This window comes from Corvus hawaiiensis, chromosome 3, assembly GCF_020740725.1.
Source record: "Corvus hawaiiensis isolate bCorHaw1 chromosome 3, bCorHaw1.pri.cur, whole genome shotgun sequence".
In the NCBI taxonomy this organism is placed as follows: Eukaryota; Metazoa; Chordata; class Aves; order Passeriformes; family Corvidae; genus Corvus; species Corvus hawaiiensis.
In genome coordinates, this window is record NC_063215.1 from 23,805,043 (window position 1) to 23,822,093 (window position 17,051).

At 36.3% G+C, this 17,051-nt stretch overlaps 1 protein-coding gene across 2 annotated transcripts in view; it reads right to left on the reverse strand.

Moving 5' to 3' along the window:
• The window catches only part of CSMD1 (CUB and Sushi multiple domains 1), a 1,116,955-nt gene that overhangs the window by 891,909 nt on the left and 207,995 nt on the right, over nucleotides 1-17,051 (reverse strand). For both annotated transcript variants that reach the window (XM_048295968.1, XM_048295967.1), the window contains exon 2: nucleotides 2,221-2,437. In XM_048295968.1, the coding sequence (XP_048151925.1) occupies nucleotides 2,221-2,437 (217 nt within the window). The remainder of the gene's footprint in view (nucleotides 1-2,220; nucleotides 2,438-17,051) is intronic.

Consider the following 17,051-nt stretch of genomic DNA (forward strand, 5'->3'; position numbering starts at 1 on the left):
TTTAGGGTTTTACAATCAATAAGCAGTGAAAATATCCTGGTGCACATTTAGCATACCGAAAGGTCCTTCAGGCAGCACAATAAACTACTTGAACATACTATTCATTTTTACTCAATTTTGCTGTAGCAGCTGAAAAACATGATGCCTTTTCTTGGTCTTAAAATCAAGAGTCAAACATGGTTAGAAGGGGAATAAGGGATTTTACCTTGGTATTTATTTTAAGGATCCTTAGGTGCACACATCCAGGTCGAATGTGCCAAAATGCACACCGCAATGCCCCCCCCAAAAGATCTGGCATAACATTATAGGTCTTACTAATTAGCATATCTATCAAAAATTCTCCAGTGAGAGGCTTGAATGAGCCCCCCCTTCCTCAAGGAGCCTTCCCCTGGATGGTTCTATCTTAGTTTACAGAATGTGTTCTGGAGAGGACCTTGGGGTCTGGGGCACACTGAACCCTAGCTACAAAGCTTCTAAAATGTTTAGAGTCCAAGAATGTAGGCAAAAGCACTAAGAATACAGAGGTTGTAAAAAGGTATAATAGGTATAAAAGAAAAGGCAAAAAATCTTCATGGCATCAACATACTATACAAATTATGGAGTGAGTGTTACTTAATTATTATAGTTTGTAATGGTGATATAGTTACACAGCTATTATTAAGGAAAAGCTCCAGATTTTGCATGATGGCTAAAGGAACACAATTATCCAAAATGTAGTTGAGTATTTTTCTCTATGGGGAAAATAAGTGCATGCCCTGAAGCAGAACTTCCAAGATCCTCTCCTGCATCTGCATGCTGTCAGCCAAAAGACCAAGACTATAATTTTCCAATATTTGCTGAAGGCATTGTTTTGAAATGTGTAACTTCAAAGGGGTACGCCTGTGAATGTTCTTTGTACAACAAAGGGTATGACATGGGATATGAGATATCAACAGAAACCTGTCATTCAAATTCTGCTATGTTAACCTCTGCAAATACAAGCAAGGAGAAAAAAATATCTTCTTCCCTGCTGGAAGTTGGAAGTGAAATCCTTGTTTTACTGGAATCATCAGCAATTAAAATGACTTCACTTGGATCAAGACCATACTTAGGAATTTCTGTTTACTATGCTCATACCCACTGAACATTTGTTGGTGCTCTTCCTTTAAACAATTTTCTACTGAGATTAGTGAAAAACAAGCAGGCATGTTAGATAATGCTAATAAAAGCATTTGACTAAAAAAGAAATATTTATCCTATATACAGGTGGTACAAGTACTAAAGGTCAGTTAAGTACAGTAAATGAAGCCCACACACTGTGCAACTAAGTCATTGGTAGCTGTGTACTACCTTCCACAGTTCTCAGAACTTTTTGAACTGAGTAAACAATCAAGCAGAACATTATTCTTGTCAAAAATATCCAGTGATGATACCCACTAAAATGTGAAACAAATTGGCGATGCTCCCACATTTGTTTTAGCAGTATAGTATAAATCAGCAGCATGTAAAAGAGTAATCAGACAACAGAACTGACAGCAGTGTTTTACAGTACTCAATAAATCTCATGCCTGAACAGAAAACAACAGAGCAGCACTGAAAGCAGTGTTTGCTTTCCAGCTCTGCAGTCCAGATCCAGCAAATGACTGAGGAACTTAAAAGACACCAATGAAATTAATGCATCAAAACCTGAAGTTGTGAAAAGCTTCAAGATCAAAAAGCTTCAATAAGGCCTCTTTATGACCTCAGTGGTATTTGGACAGATAAGACACACCAGTTTCTGACCTTTAAAGATCCCTAACTGCTTAATGGATAAGAATTTCAATTGTCAAACAACTTACTCCTGAACTCATCTCAGTAAGAGTTCTTTCAAAAACTGGTGACTGGTGCCTTCAAGAAAGGGACTCTTGGCCAAACCTGGATTCCACAAGCAGACAAATAAAAATAATACGTTTAAACGTGGAATACTTCTATGCTTAGGGCCTTCACCAAAACTGACCTTGAACTGTGCAAATTTTAGGTACAACTGATGTTACTGATACACCAGCTAGGGCCATAAAGGTCTGAAATTTGGATTACCATCTTTCACTGGGAGATCTTGGGGCACTACTATCCCCTTGGCTGTAGATGAACTAAGGAAACACAGTGTATGTTCTAACATATCATCAGAACATATATTCAGGAGAGAGAAAGAAAGGCAAAGAGACAGACAGAAAGAAATTGGGAAAGAAAAAGGTACCTTACCTCACTTTTAAATTGCCTTGCTGTGGTTGTCCATCGTAAATTGACAAAATATCAAAATCTTCCTCGAGGGCAAAAGTATGAAATGACAATTGTATCCTGTTACGCTCTCCTGTGATAATGATCCATGTGCAGTTGGCATAATTTGGATAACCATGAGGAAATCCAGGGCTTTCTATAGTACCATTTGGTCCCTGTACTAAGCCTCCACAGTTCTGACCTGAAAAAGAAGAAAGGAAAATTTGCAGTTGGTTTCCTTTTCCCTCACTCAGTATATATTCTTACATAAGTACCTATATGTATAACTTAGTGTTATAATTTTTTTTCTAGATTACAAACAGCACATAAAATTGCATTTATACCATCTTCCCTTCATATTTAAAACACCCATAGCTGGATTTTCTGAGACATTTAACATCTTTTTGTGCACTGAATCATTATTTGAGGTTCTGTAGTATTAACAATGTATGACTTACTCATTCAAATGTGAAATTTCACCATTAGCCTTAATGCCATAAATTCAGCAGACTGACAGTTTTAATGGCCTGAGTGTTAAAAACTTTTTGGCAAATGCTATTTTAAAAGTTTCTATATAAATACTAAAGTATCAGAGTTTCTGACATTCTGAAACCTACTTTAACATGAAGCAAAATGTAGACACATTTAATATGCATTATGTTGCAACTAACATCAAGATTTCTATACTTTGAAAACACAGCAAAATTTTTGTGGTGTAAGATTTGTAGTGCCATGTGTTTTGTGATAAGAAAAGTGGGGTTTTTTGTTTGGCCGGTCTTTTTGGTGGTTTATTTGGTTTGGTTTGGTTTGGTTTTGGTTGTTGGTTTGTGTTTGTTTTGTTTTTGGGGGATCTTTATTCTTAAAAAATAACGCTAAGGGTTTACTCAGCAGGCTTTTGTATCTGGTTTGTACATCCTACAGACTTTGTGAGGGCATGATAGCTCATTAACGGGAAGTCCTCAGCAAGAAACTTTGACTTACAGTGCACACTGTTGCTAGTTTCCTACTTGATTTGTTAATCCCACTCACAAGAGTTGTACTGACTCTGAGCTGGAGAGAAGCTCAGAAGTTAATGAAATATTTGAACAGAGAAAAATGTAAGGACATTCTGTGCACTGTAATGCTTGGATTATTATATGTGTTTTAAGCACTTCAGAACAAGTATAATCCCACATATTATCGTTATACCTAAACCAGAAAAGTATTTCTGACTGCAATTTTGTTTTTAACTTCCCAGCAGTGGGTCTCTCAGACTGAATCTTTCAGAGAAGTGCTGTCAAATTCTTGTGGGAATCTAAATCTTAATAAGATGGATTTAATAAAAGGGATTTGCTGCTAAAACTAAAGAACTTATAAGTAATAATTTTTTCCTAAACTTCAAATATAATAACAACTCTAATGAAGAGATAAAAAGGCTGTGGGGATTCAGGAAATTTTTAAAGTAAAAATCTTCTCTGGTATACCTATCATTTGATTCACTTTAATAAGACATCTGTATTATCAAACATTTACAAAGAAGGAACCTATTACACCATGAGCTTAGCATGAATGTTTCAGTTATGTACTGTTCACTAAAACTTAGCAGCATTCTTGCAGATACTATGCATTGTATTCCTCTTCCTACAACCGCAGGGGAAATCTCATACCAATGTCACAAACAATTTAAAATAATTTAATTACTACAGAACTGATGCTCTAAAAACAGAAAAGGAAAATCATAGTGACAGACCACCACCCTATTACTCTAACCAGCTACTTTGTGTCTCCAACATCAGTTTCTGTAAGTCAAGTAGTACCCCTTGCAAGCTGTGCTGCACAGCAGCCCTTCTACCACTCGGGTGTGAAAGGTTTGCTTTAAAAAAGGAGAGCCATCAAGGGCATCTTAGCTATTAATCTAAAATCTTTCAAAGATGGAGCCCCATTTTAGGAGCAGAAATTTATAATTCTAGTGTATAAAGAATATAGTACACCATATATAACTGCATATGTAAATGCAGTATCTTAACTACATTTCTGACTTCCGGGGAGATAAACAAATCATGTACCCAATCTCTTTGGGAACCCTAGAGCTGGCTTAAAGTAAAACTTTATTAACCTTTATTTTTAAGCTTTATTAATTTTATAGTTATATGGTTATAAATTTTATAATATAAACGTTATTAACTTTTATTTTTAAACTCCATACTGCTGGGGTAGTAAGTGAACCCTCATGGTTCCCACAGGGCCATAACTTAGCAGTTTCCTTACACAGATGCTTGCTACCCACTTGCAGAAGTTTTTGTAACTGCCAGTGATTGTTCCCAGTTTTATTCCAGACAGTGTTTTGTACTCATCTGTAAATACAGGTTAATGTGCATTATTATTATGGAAAATAAACAAACTCTAATGAGAAATAAGGCAGAAAATGTTTTACCACTGTTTATAAGCATTTCTTACAACCCAGAATCCTTTCTTTCTCTACTTTGCTTTTGTTCTCCTGTATATATATTCCTCCAGTTCTGAAACTATTCATACACATATTGCCCATTTACTTTGTACCCAAAAAAATATGAGGCAAAGGAGAATCATTAAGAAAAATTATTACTGTGAAATGTTATTTAGGTTTCTTCCTAATTTTATACACATATATAAATATATACTTATTTACTTAGTGTTCGGTAAAAAAACCAGCAAAAATCCTAGAAGAAATTTAACACACAGTTAACTCCCAGCAAACCCATTGCTGCACACTCACAATTTCAAGGATGATTTTGCTTCTGAAGTAAGCAATATTCAGAGATCTTAAGAGCTATACAGTCCCAGAGAACACATTTCCTTCTAATTCTGTCCCTGCCTAGTTAAGACACGAGCATGTTAACAGGGCAGAATGTAGAAAAAAAAATGCCAGCTGCTATCTGTATAATACCTATTTTTTCAATATATGTAAGTATAAAACCTTCAGGACTGTCAAATGTTACACCCCTTCAAAGGAGAAAATTCAGTATCAAATCACTTAAGAGAGTTTCAGTTGGAGGATATACCTGGAGAACAGGAACAAAGAGACTTAGAGCGATAGCAGCAAATTAGATAGCCATTGAACATACAATATTCCGCAAGAAATAATGCAGTTTCTGAGTGTAGAGACACCACAGACCAGTAAGACTACAGTGATGAGATTAATTAAGAACATTTTGTTTCTTATGTGTATTGTAGGAGAAGAATGATTCAACAAAGTAAAGAAAATAAACATATCTACAGGAAAATTAAAAAAAAAATATATCAGCAGATATTAAGTAGTTCAGCTGAGCTGAATGTAGACTGAATACCACTGACTACATCCCAAAAAGGTTTACTTCTACATTTCACTTTACCTTTGGCCTTCGTCTCAAATAACAAATTAAATACTGCCATTTTTCACAAGATGTACAGTCACTGATTGAGTACAATATGAGCACACTGAATTATTTGAATACTAAAGGTGTATTAGACTGCCATTATTCATATGATACCACGTAATTGTTTATATGAGTATAAACTATGCTGCTATTATTATTTTTCTGCCATATGTTGTCCATAGGAAGATATTCCTGGACAGCTATTTTAACCTTACGATATAAAAAGTGTATTTTAAGAAAACTGATGCTCTTGGCTTGTAGTTGAAAAATATTTAAAGTGACTACATCCTTATTTTATTTTTCAAAGTTACTTTGCAAAGTTACTGTGCCTGTCCTATTGCACTTGCTCAAGCTCAGCATTTCTCAGTTGTGATCCCTAAGTGAGAGCCAATGAAGAACACAAAACACTCTCATTTTACCTTAAATACTGCTGTCAAATGGGTGGTAGAATCACTAAGAATCAGTATAATTTTAATACTGCTTTGCTGTAAGATTTTGAACAAACTTCACAAAATACAGTCTTAGAAAATACTTCCTAAAAAAATATGATTTTTATTTTCCTGGGCCATTAAGTTTATTTATCACATCCTCCCATCCTCCCCCTACACACACTTCCCACCCTGTTAACCATATTCATTGACTTCTTTTTGTTTGATTGTTTCAAGTTTCAAATGCTTCTACAAGAAACATGCAACAAGGAGCATTTCTCTCCTTGTGATTTGTAAGGTAGTCTGTGGAAAACTATATGTATATGTATGTATACATAGACATATGTACATAACAATAGTAAGGAATTTTTGCAAGGTAGATGTATTTTCAACAAGAAAACTATAAAAGACATCAAAACTAACTCTAGTAAAGTCAGTGATGCTAAAGATATTTTGATCAATCATAATAATGAAAATGAAGTCACGTTTATTCTTATGACTGTAAGTAGCATCTTCCATTCTGCAGTTACAAAGGCTAAGACCATATGTCTTCTCAGATCGAATCTTCCTCATTCTTTGAAACAGTTTCTAATATGAATTTGTTGTATTAGTAAGTTTAATAAGTAAGAAGAGCTGCATTCAGCTAGATCAACAGCTCATTCTGCTCAGTACCTTTTCTCCAACAGCAAGTCAAAGGAGGGAGGGCTTCGACAAAAAACTTCCCTCCTGTTCATGAGCAGAATCTCAAGGATTTCTTAAAAGGAAGACATTCCAATACCCCTGTCTTTCTGTTTAAAAGCCCTTGATAGCTTTCTTTTCCATGAACTCATCTCTGAGTCATCCTCTGAGTCTATACCAACTTCTAGTGTCTTTAATGTATTGTAGAGGGAATCCTAAAACACAAAAACATCCTTTTTGTGTTTGTTCAGCACTTACAATCTGTTAGGTTAATTTGATACCCCAGTAAGGTTTTTTTTGTATGAAAAGAGCATACAGATGATCTTTACCTATGCTTTCTGTGCCACTTAACATCTCATTGACCTTTGTCATGTTCCAGCTTCTTTTTTTCCAAGTTCAAAAGTTCCATTTCATACAGCTCTTTGCACCTAAGCCATTTTATCACCTTTCTACGACCATTTTGATGCTGTGTTATACCCTCCATGAGACAGGGATACCAAAACTTCTTGTAATATTCAAAATGTATATACATCATTTACACAATGATAATTTTAATCCCTTTCTTCTTCTCCCACTAATTTCCTATCGTCTTTTCTAAGGTAAGTAGTAGCTCGACATTTTATATTACTATGGATTATAACCAAGTTTTCTTTTCTCTGGAATGACAGCGAGGCTAGAGCCTGTCATTCTACATAGACAAATGTGATTTATTAGATTTCCTACAGTTTATTACTATGTACATCACATCAAACCACATTTGTCTATTCTGGATTTTAGCAACTACTCCAACACCCCTTTACTTGGTCACGTAAGGCTATTTTTTGTAATCCTTCACAATTGGTCCTCATTTTCATTAACTCATCACTTCCTATCATCACCGTCACTTCATTGCTTACCCTCTTTTGCAGATCACTTATGAGTTTGCTGAACACACATGCCAGCACAGATCTCTTTGGGATGCCATGGTGACTCCTTCCATTGTACAAAATATCAATTTTCTCCTGAGGCACAAATTTTATCCAACCTTTCAGCAATGTACAACTTTCTTTTGCCCTACCTGATTTACTGCATTTACAGTTGTTACTGGGGAGCCTTGTTCAATCTTTTGGAATTCAGATGACCTTTATACACATTCAGGCTGACTCATTCAGAGAACTCCAATAGCTTTGAGAAGCACATAATTTTAAACTTTTTCTTCCATATGTCATATTTAATCATGTGTCAATTGAGTTTTTTCCTTAATAGAGTTTCCTAACACAAATTTCAGGTGTTCCAGCTTTTATACCTTAACGCCCCTTAGTCCCTTTTAAATAGGTGAATCGAAGCTGGAGATTACATTTGCTGTGCAGCAGTTTTTTTCCTAGATTGTCTTTTAAACTCTGGATAAACTCTGGTGCTTGTGACATTACTGCTTATTTTGTCTGTTCATTCCATAACCTGTTCTACAGAATTTTCAACTTTAAACAGAGACATTGAGGAATTTTCCAGAGAGAACAGTTCAGGCATGGAAATTACAATGCATATATATTTTTCATTGTCTTCCTTATTCTAGTCTTTATGTTGTTAGTATCTATTGGCCCACCAAGGGTCTCTTCCAGGGTACTTGCTCCACCTGTGTTCAAAAGAGGAGTAATTTTTAGTTTTACAATGTTGGCCTGCAATGCTCTTGGACACTAATGTTTTATTTCCAGAAAAACCTTCAGAGAGAACCCAGCAGCCTGTAAATCTTACTGGGATCTCACTGATACACCTGCTTTCACTCACCTTACCTTGGGATTATCTCTCTCTGGCACAAAACAACATTGACCACTTGATTAGTATATATAGCAGGATGAGTCCCATCATCTCTCTCCTATTCTTATCTGTGAGGCCTTAATTATAGGAGTTGATGGTTAGAACCTGCAAAGATTTTAAATCATCTCTGCTGCACAGTAAAGTCAGACACACATCTCCCACGCCCCCAGAGTACCTCATGCCTGCAATTTTGACTTAACTCAAACGTGCATAGTTGCAGAACTTTGTTACCACAGTGTTAGCAACAACTTAAATGACTTTGAGCAGCAAAGTGCATGGCAGCAACAGTTTTGTAAATATGACTTTTAACAAAAAGGATAAAAAAGAAATGTTCCTGATAGTGCAAAAAAGTGTTATGTGTACATAGAACAAAAATTATTTCCTGTTGGACTACAACAGATAACTACAGATTTAAATTGTTGTTTCTATCAGTTGAGATGGTAGAGCAGTAGAGAGCTGTAAGACATGAACAGGTAGTTTGCACACCTTGTTTCAACCATCCCTTTTTCCTTTCTCTTGTGTTTTTATATTCTCTCTTTGTATTTTCTCCTCTCCTGAGCTCTATGTAATCTGCCAGCACTTCCTATCCCCACTTAGACCTGCAGGCCCCTGCAGTCCCTGCCATCAGTTGGCTGTGCTCTGCACTGGGTCTTCATCACTTCTTCCTCATTAGGATAACCTCAAGACATTTTCTAACTGTCTTACTACTCACTGCTACTAAAACTGTTATTTCCTAAAGCAACTTCAATCAAGAATGGAAATGTCAAATGGCCAGAGAGGCAGAGGCACTATTCTTTGAGGACTGTTTTAAATAGCACATAGCTACTTCAAGTGTCCTTTAAAAATCCATAAAAGAACCTCACAACATCATTACGAGGCACTTTCCAGGGAATTAATCAAATCAGAAAGCTCTGAGATCTTTTTTATTTAGGCATCACTGAAGATTTATTCACAACTGCAAGCCACCATCTTTACTGGCATACCTGGAGCACACCCCAGCACAGAGATCTCACAAAGAGGGCGGCTGCCCCACACCAGAGTCTGCTTGCTGTGCCCACCACTGCCTTCCAGCCTCAGGGGGAGCTGGTGCTGCAGGGCTTCAGTACTTCAGATATTTAAACATACTCAAGACAGTTCCAGTGCAATGTGAAATGAGAGCAGTGTAAATTTATTCATTATGCTTTTGCAAGACCCAGGCAAAAATAATAATTTCAAGAGAATTAGTGAAAATTTTTTTTCAAAATTACTTGATCTGAAATAATTAATGTCTGGGGGCCAGTGGCTGGGGTGACCTCAGTGAGTGCCCAGCCTGTGCTAGCCTGTCTCAGGCTGCAGTGGGACCTGGGCCAGAGCCTGTCAGGCTGCATTGCAGCACCAGGAGCCAGTGCAGATGTGCAACAGTGTGGTTGCTGGTGAACATCTGGACAGTTGTGGTGATGAGCAGGGTACAAAGAGAGGAACACAGGAAGGTTTCTTCAAGGACAAGACCCTGGGCTGGGTGACTACTGCAGCACAGGGAAATTGTAGTCAGCTCCATGGGTGGGTGGGTGGAACACAACCGCCCTGGGCCAGAGATGGGAAACCAAGTGAGGTTGCTGATGCTGCCTGAGCTCATCTGAGTGTGTGTTCTGTTCATCCATGCAGTCAGCTATGTACCTGTGCACATGTGTACGTGGTGTATTCTCGTGGTCTGTGTGCCTGCACCTACTGGGAAAAGCTGCTCAGCCTTGTCACTGCCTGCATCTGGGAAAGGATTGGGCAGTCCCACCTGTGTTGGCTGCTGGGCACAACCCTTCCAAATACTATCAATTGCTTCTGAATCATTAAATTCAGAATCATTCAGTAGCTTGGCACTAAAGGTAAAAATAGAGAAAAATGGCAGCAAAATTACAAAATTTAGATGGATTTCCTATAAATACAGATCTATTCAACCCTGCAATTTTTGGCTGTGACCAGTCTAGGACCTTCATGGAGTCCATCTCACATGAGATGCTTGAATGCATGTAATAACCTTAAACTCTGATGCAGACATTTGCAAGGTGACTGGAACTTCACCAATCTATAAAGTATTTTAAATTCAGACCTTCTAGCCACATGCTATATATTCATTTATTGTGCTGATGAAACATAAAGGCTAGTGTTTGTAAAGTCTCAGATTAGTACTCCAAGAGTTAGGCACTAGCTTTTTGGACCACTCCCTATGTATATTTAAGTCTTTATCCAGAACTCAACGAAATTAAATTGTCGCAAATGTTAAAGATTATTATTATTATTATTCAGCAAGAAATTCTGAAACAGTTCTCCCATAATGCTATCTTTTCTGTGTACCAGAGCAAAACAACTTAATTGCTGGTATGTGAAATTTTTTCTTTTAATGAAGTTCTCAGTGCTGAAATGCATATTATCATAAACTGGATTACGCTGCCACTACAAATTGAGAAAAAGATATTTCATGTTCACTTTTTAATATTGGATTGCCCAAAAAGACCAATAAATCAGTATTCACAAAGGCTAATGGGGAAATAAAACGTGGGACAATATCCTCTGCAGGAAATACTTTGTTTTTTAAAGAAAAGGCTTTTAATACTTTAAAAAAAATCCAGTGTATAACACTAAACTCTGTGCCACTGGTTAGTAGAGGCAAAAAAAACCAAGACCATAATCACTCTTTCAAGGCTACAGCTTGACAGTGCTTCCTTCTGACAAAGCAATAAGTTCTTAACTAAAAGCAAATAGATTATATGAATTTGTTTTATACCTTTTCCTTCAAAAATATATTTTTTATCCCAGTAAAGCAAAGATCTTTGCATTCTCTTCCTTGTGCCTTTGAATTTACTCCAATTTCTCTTAAGATTCATCAAAATGAAGGAAAGAAAATGCATCAAAAAGAGAGGAAAGCAATGCAAGTCATATACCAGATTTGAAATATGTAGAAGGTGGTGTTGAGAAAGTTCTTTTATGGAGAGTAAGATCCTATATTTTAAAATGCTGAGCTAAAGGGAGATTTAGTACCCGCGAAAAAAAGACTATTCTTCATAGACGCAAACTCATTCTGCAAAAGGAGATCACCTAGGACAGGTTGGATTTTATTTTTCTACTTTTTTAAGATAAAGTAAAATAATTTGAGGCTTAAGGTAAACATCACTATTACTGTTACAGTTGCTTAGCAACAGCTGGTAGAATTAGATAACATTATACAGCTCAGGTAGATAAAAGGAAAGTGCTGATTGCATTGTTTGTGAAATACCAAAACAATAAAGCAAATTCTCTTCTGAGTTTCACTGGAACATTAGCAACACAACAGAGGCAAGCTACTCTGAGGATTTCTTTATTTCTCTTCTGCCAGACTCCTGCAACACACAGGACAATTGTCTGCACCAAATCTGATCACTTCAGCATTGTCACTTTGACTTTCATTTTTTATTGATGTCTTTTATTGATGCCACTCTCCCAGAGCACTTCACTGACAGCGTTGCTCACATGTCAGGATCTTACAGCAGGTTTTCTTATTATAATCTTTGTCACAGGACACCTACACCATGAGACTGAAAAGTGTACCATAGTTCAAGCAGTTTGGTTTTAAACTACTACTAAAGAAATTATTGTCAAAAAGCCCAGTTCTGAAGACCAAGGAAAATCCATTTGTCTCATTGTAACTGCTCCATGAACATCATCGACATTAACTACCTTCTCTTCCCTGACAGTTATTACTTTGTGCATCACTTCTGTTATCCAGCAGGCTTTCCAGCATTTTTTTTCCATTGTGTGCTCACACATCTAGTCCAGAAAAGGTTTCAAATTTGTTCATCTCTGTTACTTGAATTCATCCTTTCTTTGCATTTAAAACAGAGTGGAGTCAACTGATACCAACTGAGAAGGACAAATACTATCTTCCAAATTAAATTGCTAAGTCATAATGAGGAAAAAGAATGAGTGACAATAAATTTTTCAGCAGTCATTAGAGAAGTTTCGTTTTGTAAGGTGGAAGACATTTTTAGAATTTAATTTAGAAAGATCAGGTGATATTACATTAGGGTTTACTGTTAAAACCATCACTTTGTTAATAAAAGCACATTTTGCGGGAAAAATTTTATCCATAAGGTTAAAAATTATATTTTATGGATCTATTGCAAGAAATCATGAAACATTCTTCTGGAGAGGGGCATTATTTCTATGCACATAATTTTGCTTTTGATTTAGATGTGAATTTTATATAAAGCAGAATATTTGCACTATGCAATGCATATGCAAGAAAGAATGAAAACTTAACATTGTAACAGCACAAAGTATTGCAGTATTAGCAAAGTGAAATACAATTAAAACATAGGTAAAGGGGCAACATGTGCAGGCATAAAACACAAATTTACACACATAAAACATATACAATCTATGGCATTCATTAACATCACCATGTTGGAATGATGCAACAGACTTTGCTCAAGATTATAAAATCAAAGTACAGCTGTGTGAGACATTCATGAATGGAACTGAAATGATGTGTTTTAATAATCTTAATCACAGGAAATTTAGTACCTTATGTTTTGTATCTTACTGATATGTTTACACAGTATTAAAGTAATTTCTTATTTTAATGGGGCAATGGGATGGCATGAAGGGTGATGCAGCTGCTGTGCCTGAGTCATGATGTCAGTAGCTAAGATTTATGCACAGCTATATTCAGACTGGAGTAGTTAACCACCATCTTACAGCATCAATAACACTCACAATTGAATGAGTAACTATAGGGCTGGTTCAGCATTACTCCAAATCCTTTGGCCTTATCTATATGAATTCAAAATGGTGCCAAAATGCGGCTAGTTTGAGTAAATGGATAAGGAATAAGATATTTTTCTGTATCATTGTAAGATCTAGTTTTATTTCTCCCATATGAAAGAGAATGCTTCAGTGTTACGTTTTCCATGGTGTAAATCTCAAACAACTATTTATATTTGTAAATAATAGCAAGTAATGTTGTGAAACTGTGAGAAAAAATGCAATCAGCATTAGCTTTAGGGTACAGCTGATTAGAATAATATTTTATAGATAGTGTATATATAGTCTTTGTATTTACTAATTAAGCATCTTCAGCCCATGCACATGATTCAGATATGCTACAGAAATAAAAGTAGAATTCAAGTAAATTAAGAGACTTAGATGATAGTACAAATTGGAACTATAAAGATGCAAGAGGTTGTTTATGATATCACATAATTAAATGATTTCACCTAATAGTGCGACACTCCAACTATATATCACACAATAGTTTCTCATGGAATTATGGTGGATGCTGTTTTTAAATAGCAAATTGAAAAAATCACCGAAATATTCAATATTTTATGCGAGGTAAATCACATGAAATTGAAGAAACTGAACTTATTTCAGGCCTTTTTCATCTAGCCTGTGCTCCCACATACCTCATCTAAATCACAACACAGGAGCACTATTTCAGGGACTAGTCCTGAACTCGATTTCTCGAAGGGGTGTTTAATCCTTGATTAAGGCATAATTGAAATACGCAGAAGAGATCTACTCTTTGCAAGAATATTACAAGCAAAACCTTATTATGTTCATTTTATGTGAAATAATGTAGAAAAGAAAAAAGCTATCTGCATCACTGACTCATCCTCAGGAACCCATGTGACTGACAGGAAATGCAGAGCCAGAAGAAGCAAGTAGATGATATTCATGTTGGCATTGCTAAAGCTGGTTGTGCCAGGGTGGGTGAAATGTAGGCTGATCTGCCATGTCAGGGCTGTGTCTGTGGTGCAGAATTGCTCTCAGACCTGTGAGCTATTCTAATGTTTTCCTTCCACAGAATGACATGGAGATTCTCTAGAATATTTTTAATTTACCACTCACAGGAGATACCCTTACAGTTCCACAGGTATTCTAATGTAAATAATTTTCTAGACAAGGTACAAATACAACATTGTGTGTCCTTTCTCTAGGCCTAAAATTATTTGCTTTGATGTTAATCAAGTGATCTGACTTTAAATAAAATAGCTGAGGTATGGGGGAGATGAGTGGTGGAAGGTGTTGGTCCTGAGATCCCAGCCTTTCTAAACAGCAGCACAGTGTATCTGACTATGGAAGTGTCCAGGGGTATTATCATACACCCACTGAAGTCAATGTCAAAGAATCCATAGACCTCAGTGACTGAAGAATCTACTTTGTAAATACAGACCCTAATAATTTACATATCTGTCTTGCTTCCAGGAGAAAAAATCCAAAAGGGAAACTATTGGAATGGCTCAACAGAAGTGCACATGCCTTTGGGAGACTGCACATGGCCCTCGATAAGAGCAGGATAAGAATCTAAAATATTAGCTTTCACTCATATTACATCAGACTGCATTATGTCATGCTGTCTCACATCTCACCTGACAGGCACATTTCTGTTACAAAACATAAAAAGACAGAGACAACAGCAGTGATTTGAAAACAACATGTTTATGTTAACTGAGGTGAATAGTCAATTAGCAGATACCATAAAACAAGCTCTAATTAGTTTAAGAAGATTCTTGTCCCCAAGAGTAAAAATCCTTATCAACTCCACAAGTTTTATGCAAGTAACTATAAATTATTAATTCAATGAGCACTGTACTAGTTATTAAACTACAGCAGCATGATTTACTCTTGAAATTCTGAAAGTGCTCACTTCTGTCATGCCCTTAGCACACTGGACTCTCAGTTCACCCTTCTATCTACAACTTTCCTTATTCAGGGAGGAACATGATCATAAGTATGTGAAAAACACTGAACATATGGCTCCCATGGTAGAAAGTCTAAAATTAAATTGTCCACAACAGCTTGCAGGACAGATAGCAAAATGTTGTTTGATGCTTCAGCTATATCATTGATTATTAAATTGATTATTTGCTTCAGCTGCAACCATAACATCTTCTTTCTGTCATTGCAACCTATACCTGAAACTGTGTAAGTCAAGGTATGGTCATGAGCTGCAGTCATCCAATCCATACAAACAATGTTCTTACAATTTCACAGAAAAAATCTGAAGTATTAGTGTATTTTGAAAACACATTTAAGATTCACAGCATTGTATAGTTTATAAACAAAATCTGGTCATGAAATATCACATTTATTATAAATAATTAAAAATTTATAAATAATTAAAAAGTTAAGCAAATATTGTTTGTGATTCTTGTCATTTGACATAACAGGTGTTTTCCGATGTTTACATTTATAGAGTGTTTATTCTGTAGGCTATTAAAACAACTAGAGCCAGCAAACAGAACATCAAAGGTCACACATAAAAGTATTACCACATACAATTACAGTACTTGAAGAATATAAGACATCCCCCACACACACTTCCCTCCTTTTTGTGCTATTCATTAAAAAACAAATCTTCAGCAGACAGGTTTCTTATTAAATATCTTTGCTTTATCTCATTTATCTTATGCCCTCTTTAAGCCAACTGTCTTTGTGTCACACTCTGTGGATTTTCAGTTGATATAAGCTGGCATGTCTTCACCAGCTACATCACATCGGATCAACTGTAACACTAGCTGAATTTCCAACACATACAATGATCCTTCCTTCCTTCCCTCCTTCCTTCCCTCCTTCCCTCCTTCCTTCCCTCCTTCCTTCCCTCCTTCCTTCCTTCCTTCCTTCCTTCCTTCCTTCCTTCCTTTCTTCCTTCCGAATTCCTTCCGAATTCCTTCCTTTCTCCCTCCCTTCCTTCCATTTTCAAATGCTTCTTTGGCAAGGGCATTTTGTTACTTACTCTTTAATCTGATCTTCTTAATGATACTCTAGCAATGGCTTTGCTATTTCTATGCTTCTGAGGCAAACCCCTGTATACATGACTAGTAATCAAAGAAAGTGCAGGGAAGAGGTCTGTTTATTGCATTTGTTAAATCTTTTTCCAGATTATTTGGCTGATTAGTTGCATGATGGACAGAATAGATACTCAATTTAGCTTCAATTTCACTTGCTTTTGCTATGTGAAGAGCTGCAGGAAGGCTTTGTGATACTGAGAAATTCCATTTTGGCACAGGTACAGTAACCGCTGTGAATTTTGCACACATAGCAATGGATTCCAATCTACCTAGTAGAACTCAGGAGAACAATCATGGAGTGATTGGACTGGACTGTTGGAGTAATTTGTTCATAAAAACATGAGAGTCAAAAGTCAGCAGAATGTTTAAAATTATAGAAGAAACAAACAACTGTCATTAAACCCTGCATAAGATCATTGTCTAATCTGGACTCTGTACACGAGTTCAAACCCACAATCTTATCAGAAAAGGTGTAAATAAGAGTTAAAAGGATGGTTAAAAGCGGGAAATAGCTTCTGCACAGGGAGCCTAAATTGACTTTGATCTTTTAGCCTGCAAAAGAGACTGTAGAGGGTGAAGGTGAGAGCAGTCCACAACATCACAGGGGTAAGAAAAAGTATTCTCCTGTCGTGTTTTTCATTCCTCAAAACACTCCTTCTGCTGATAAGTCCAAACCAAAAGGAGACGTATTTTCACCTAGTGCATCAATAAACAGTGGAACACATTTCAACATTTTTGAC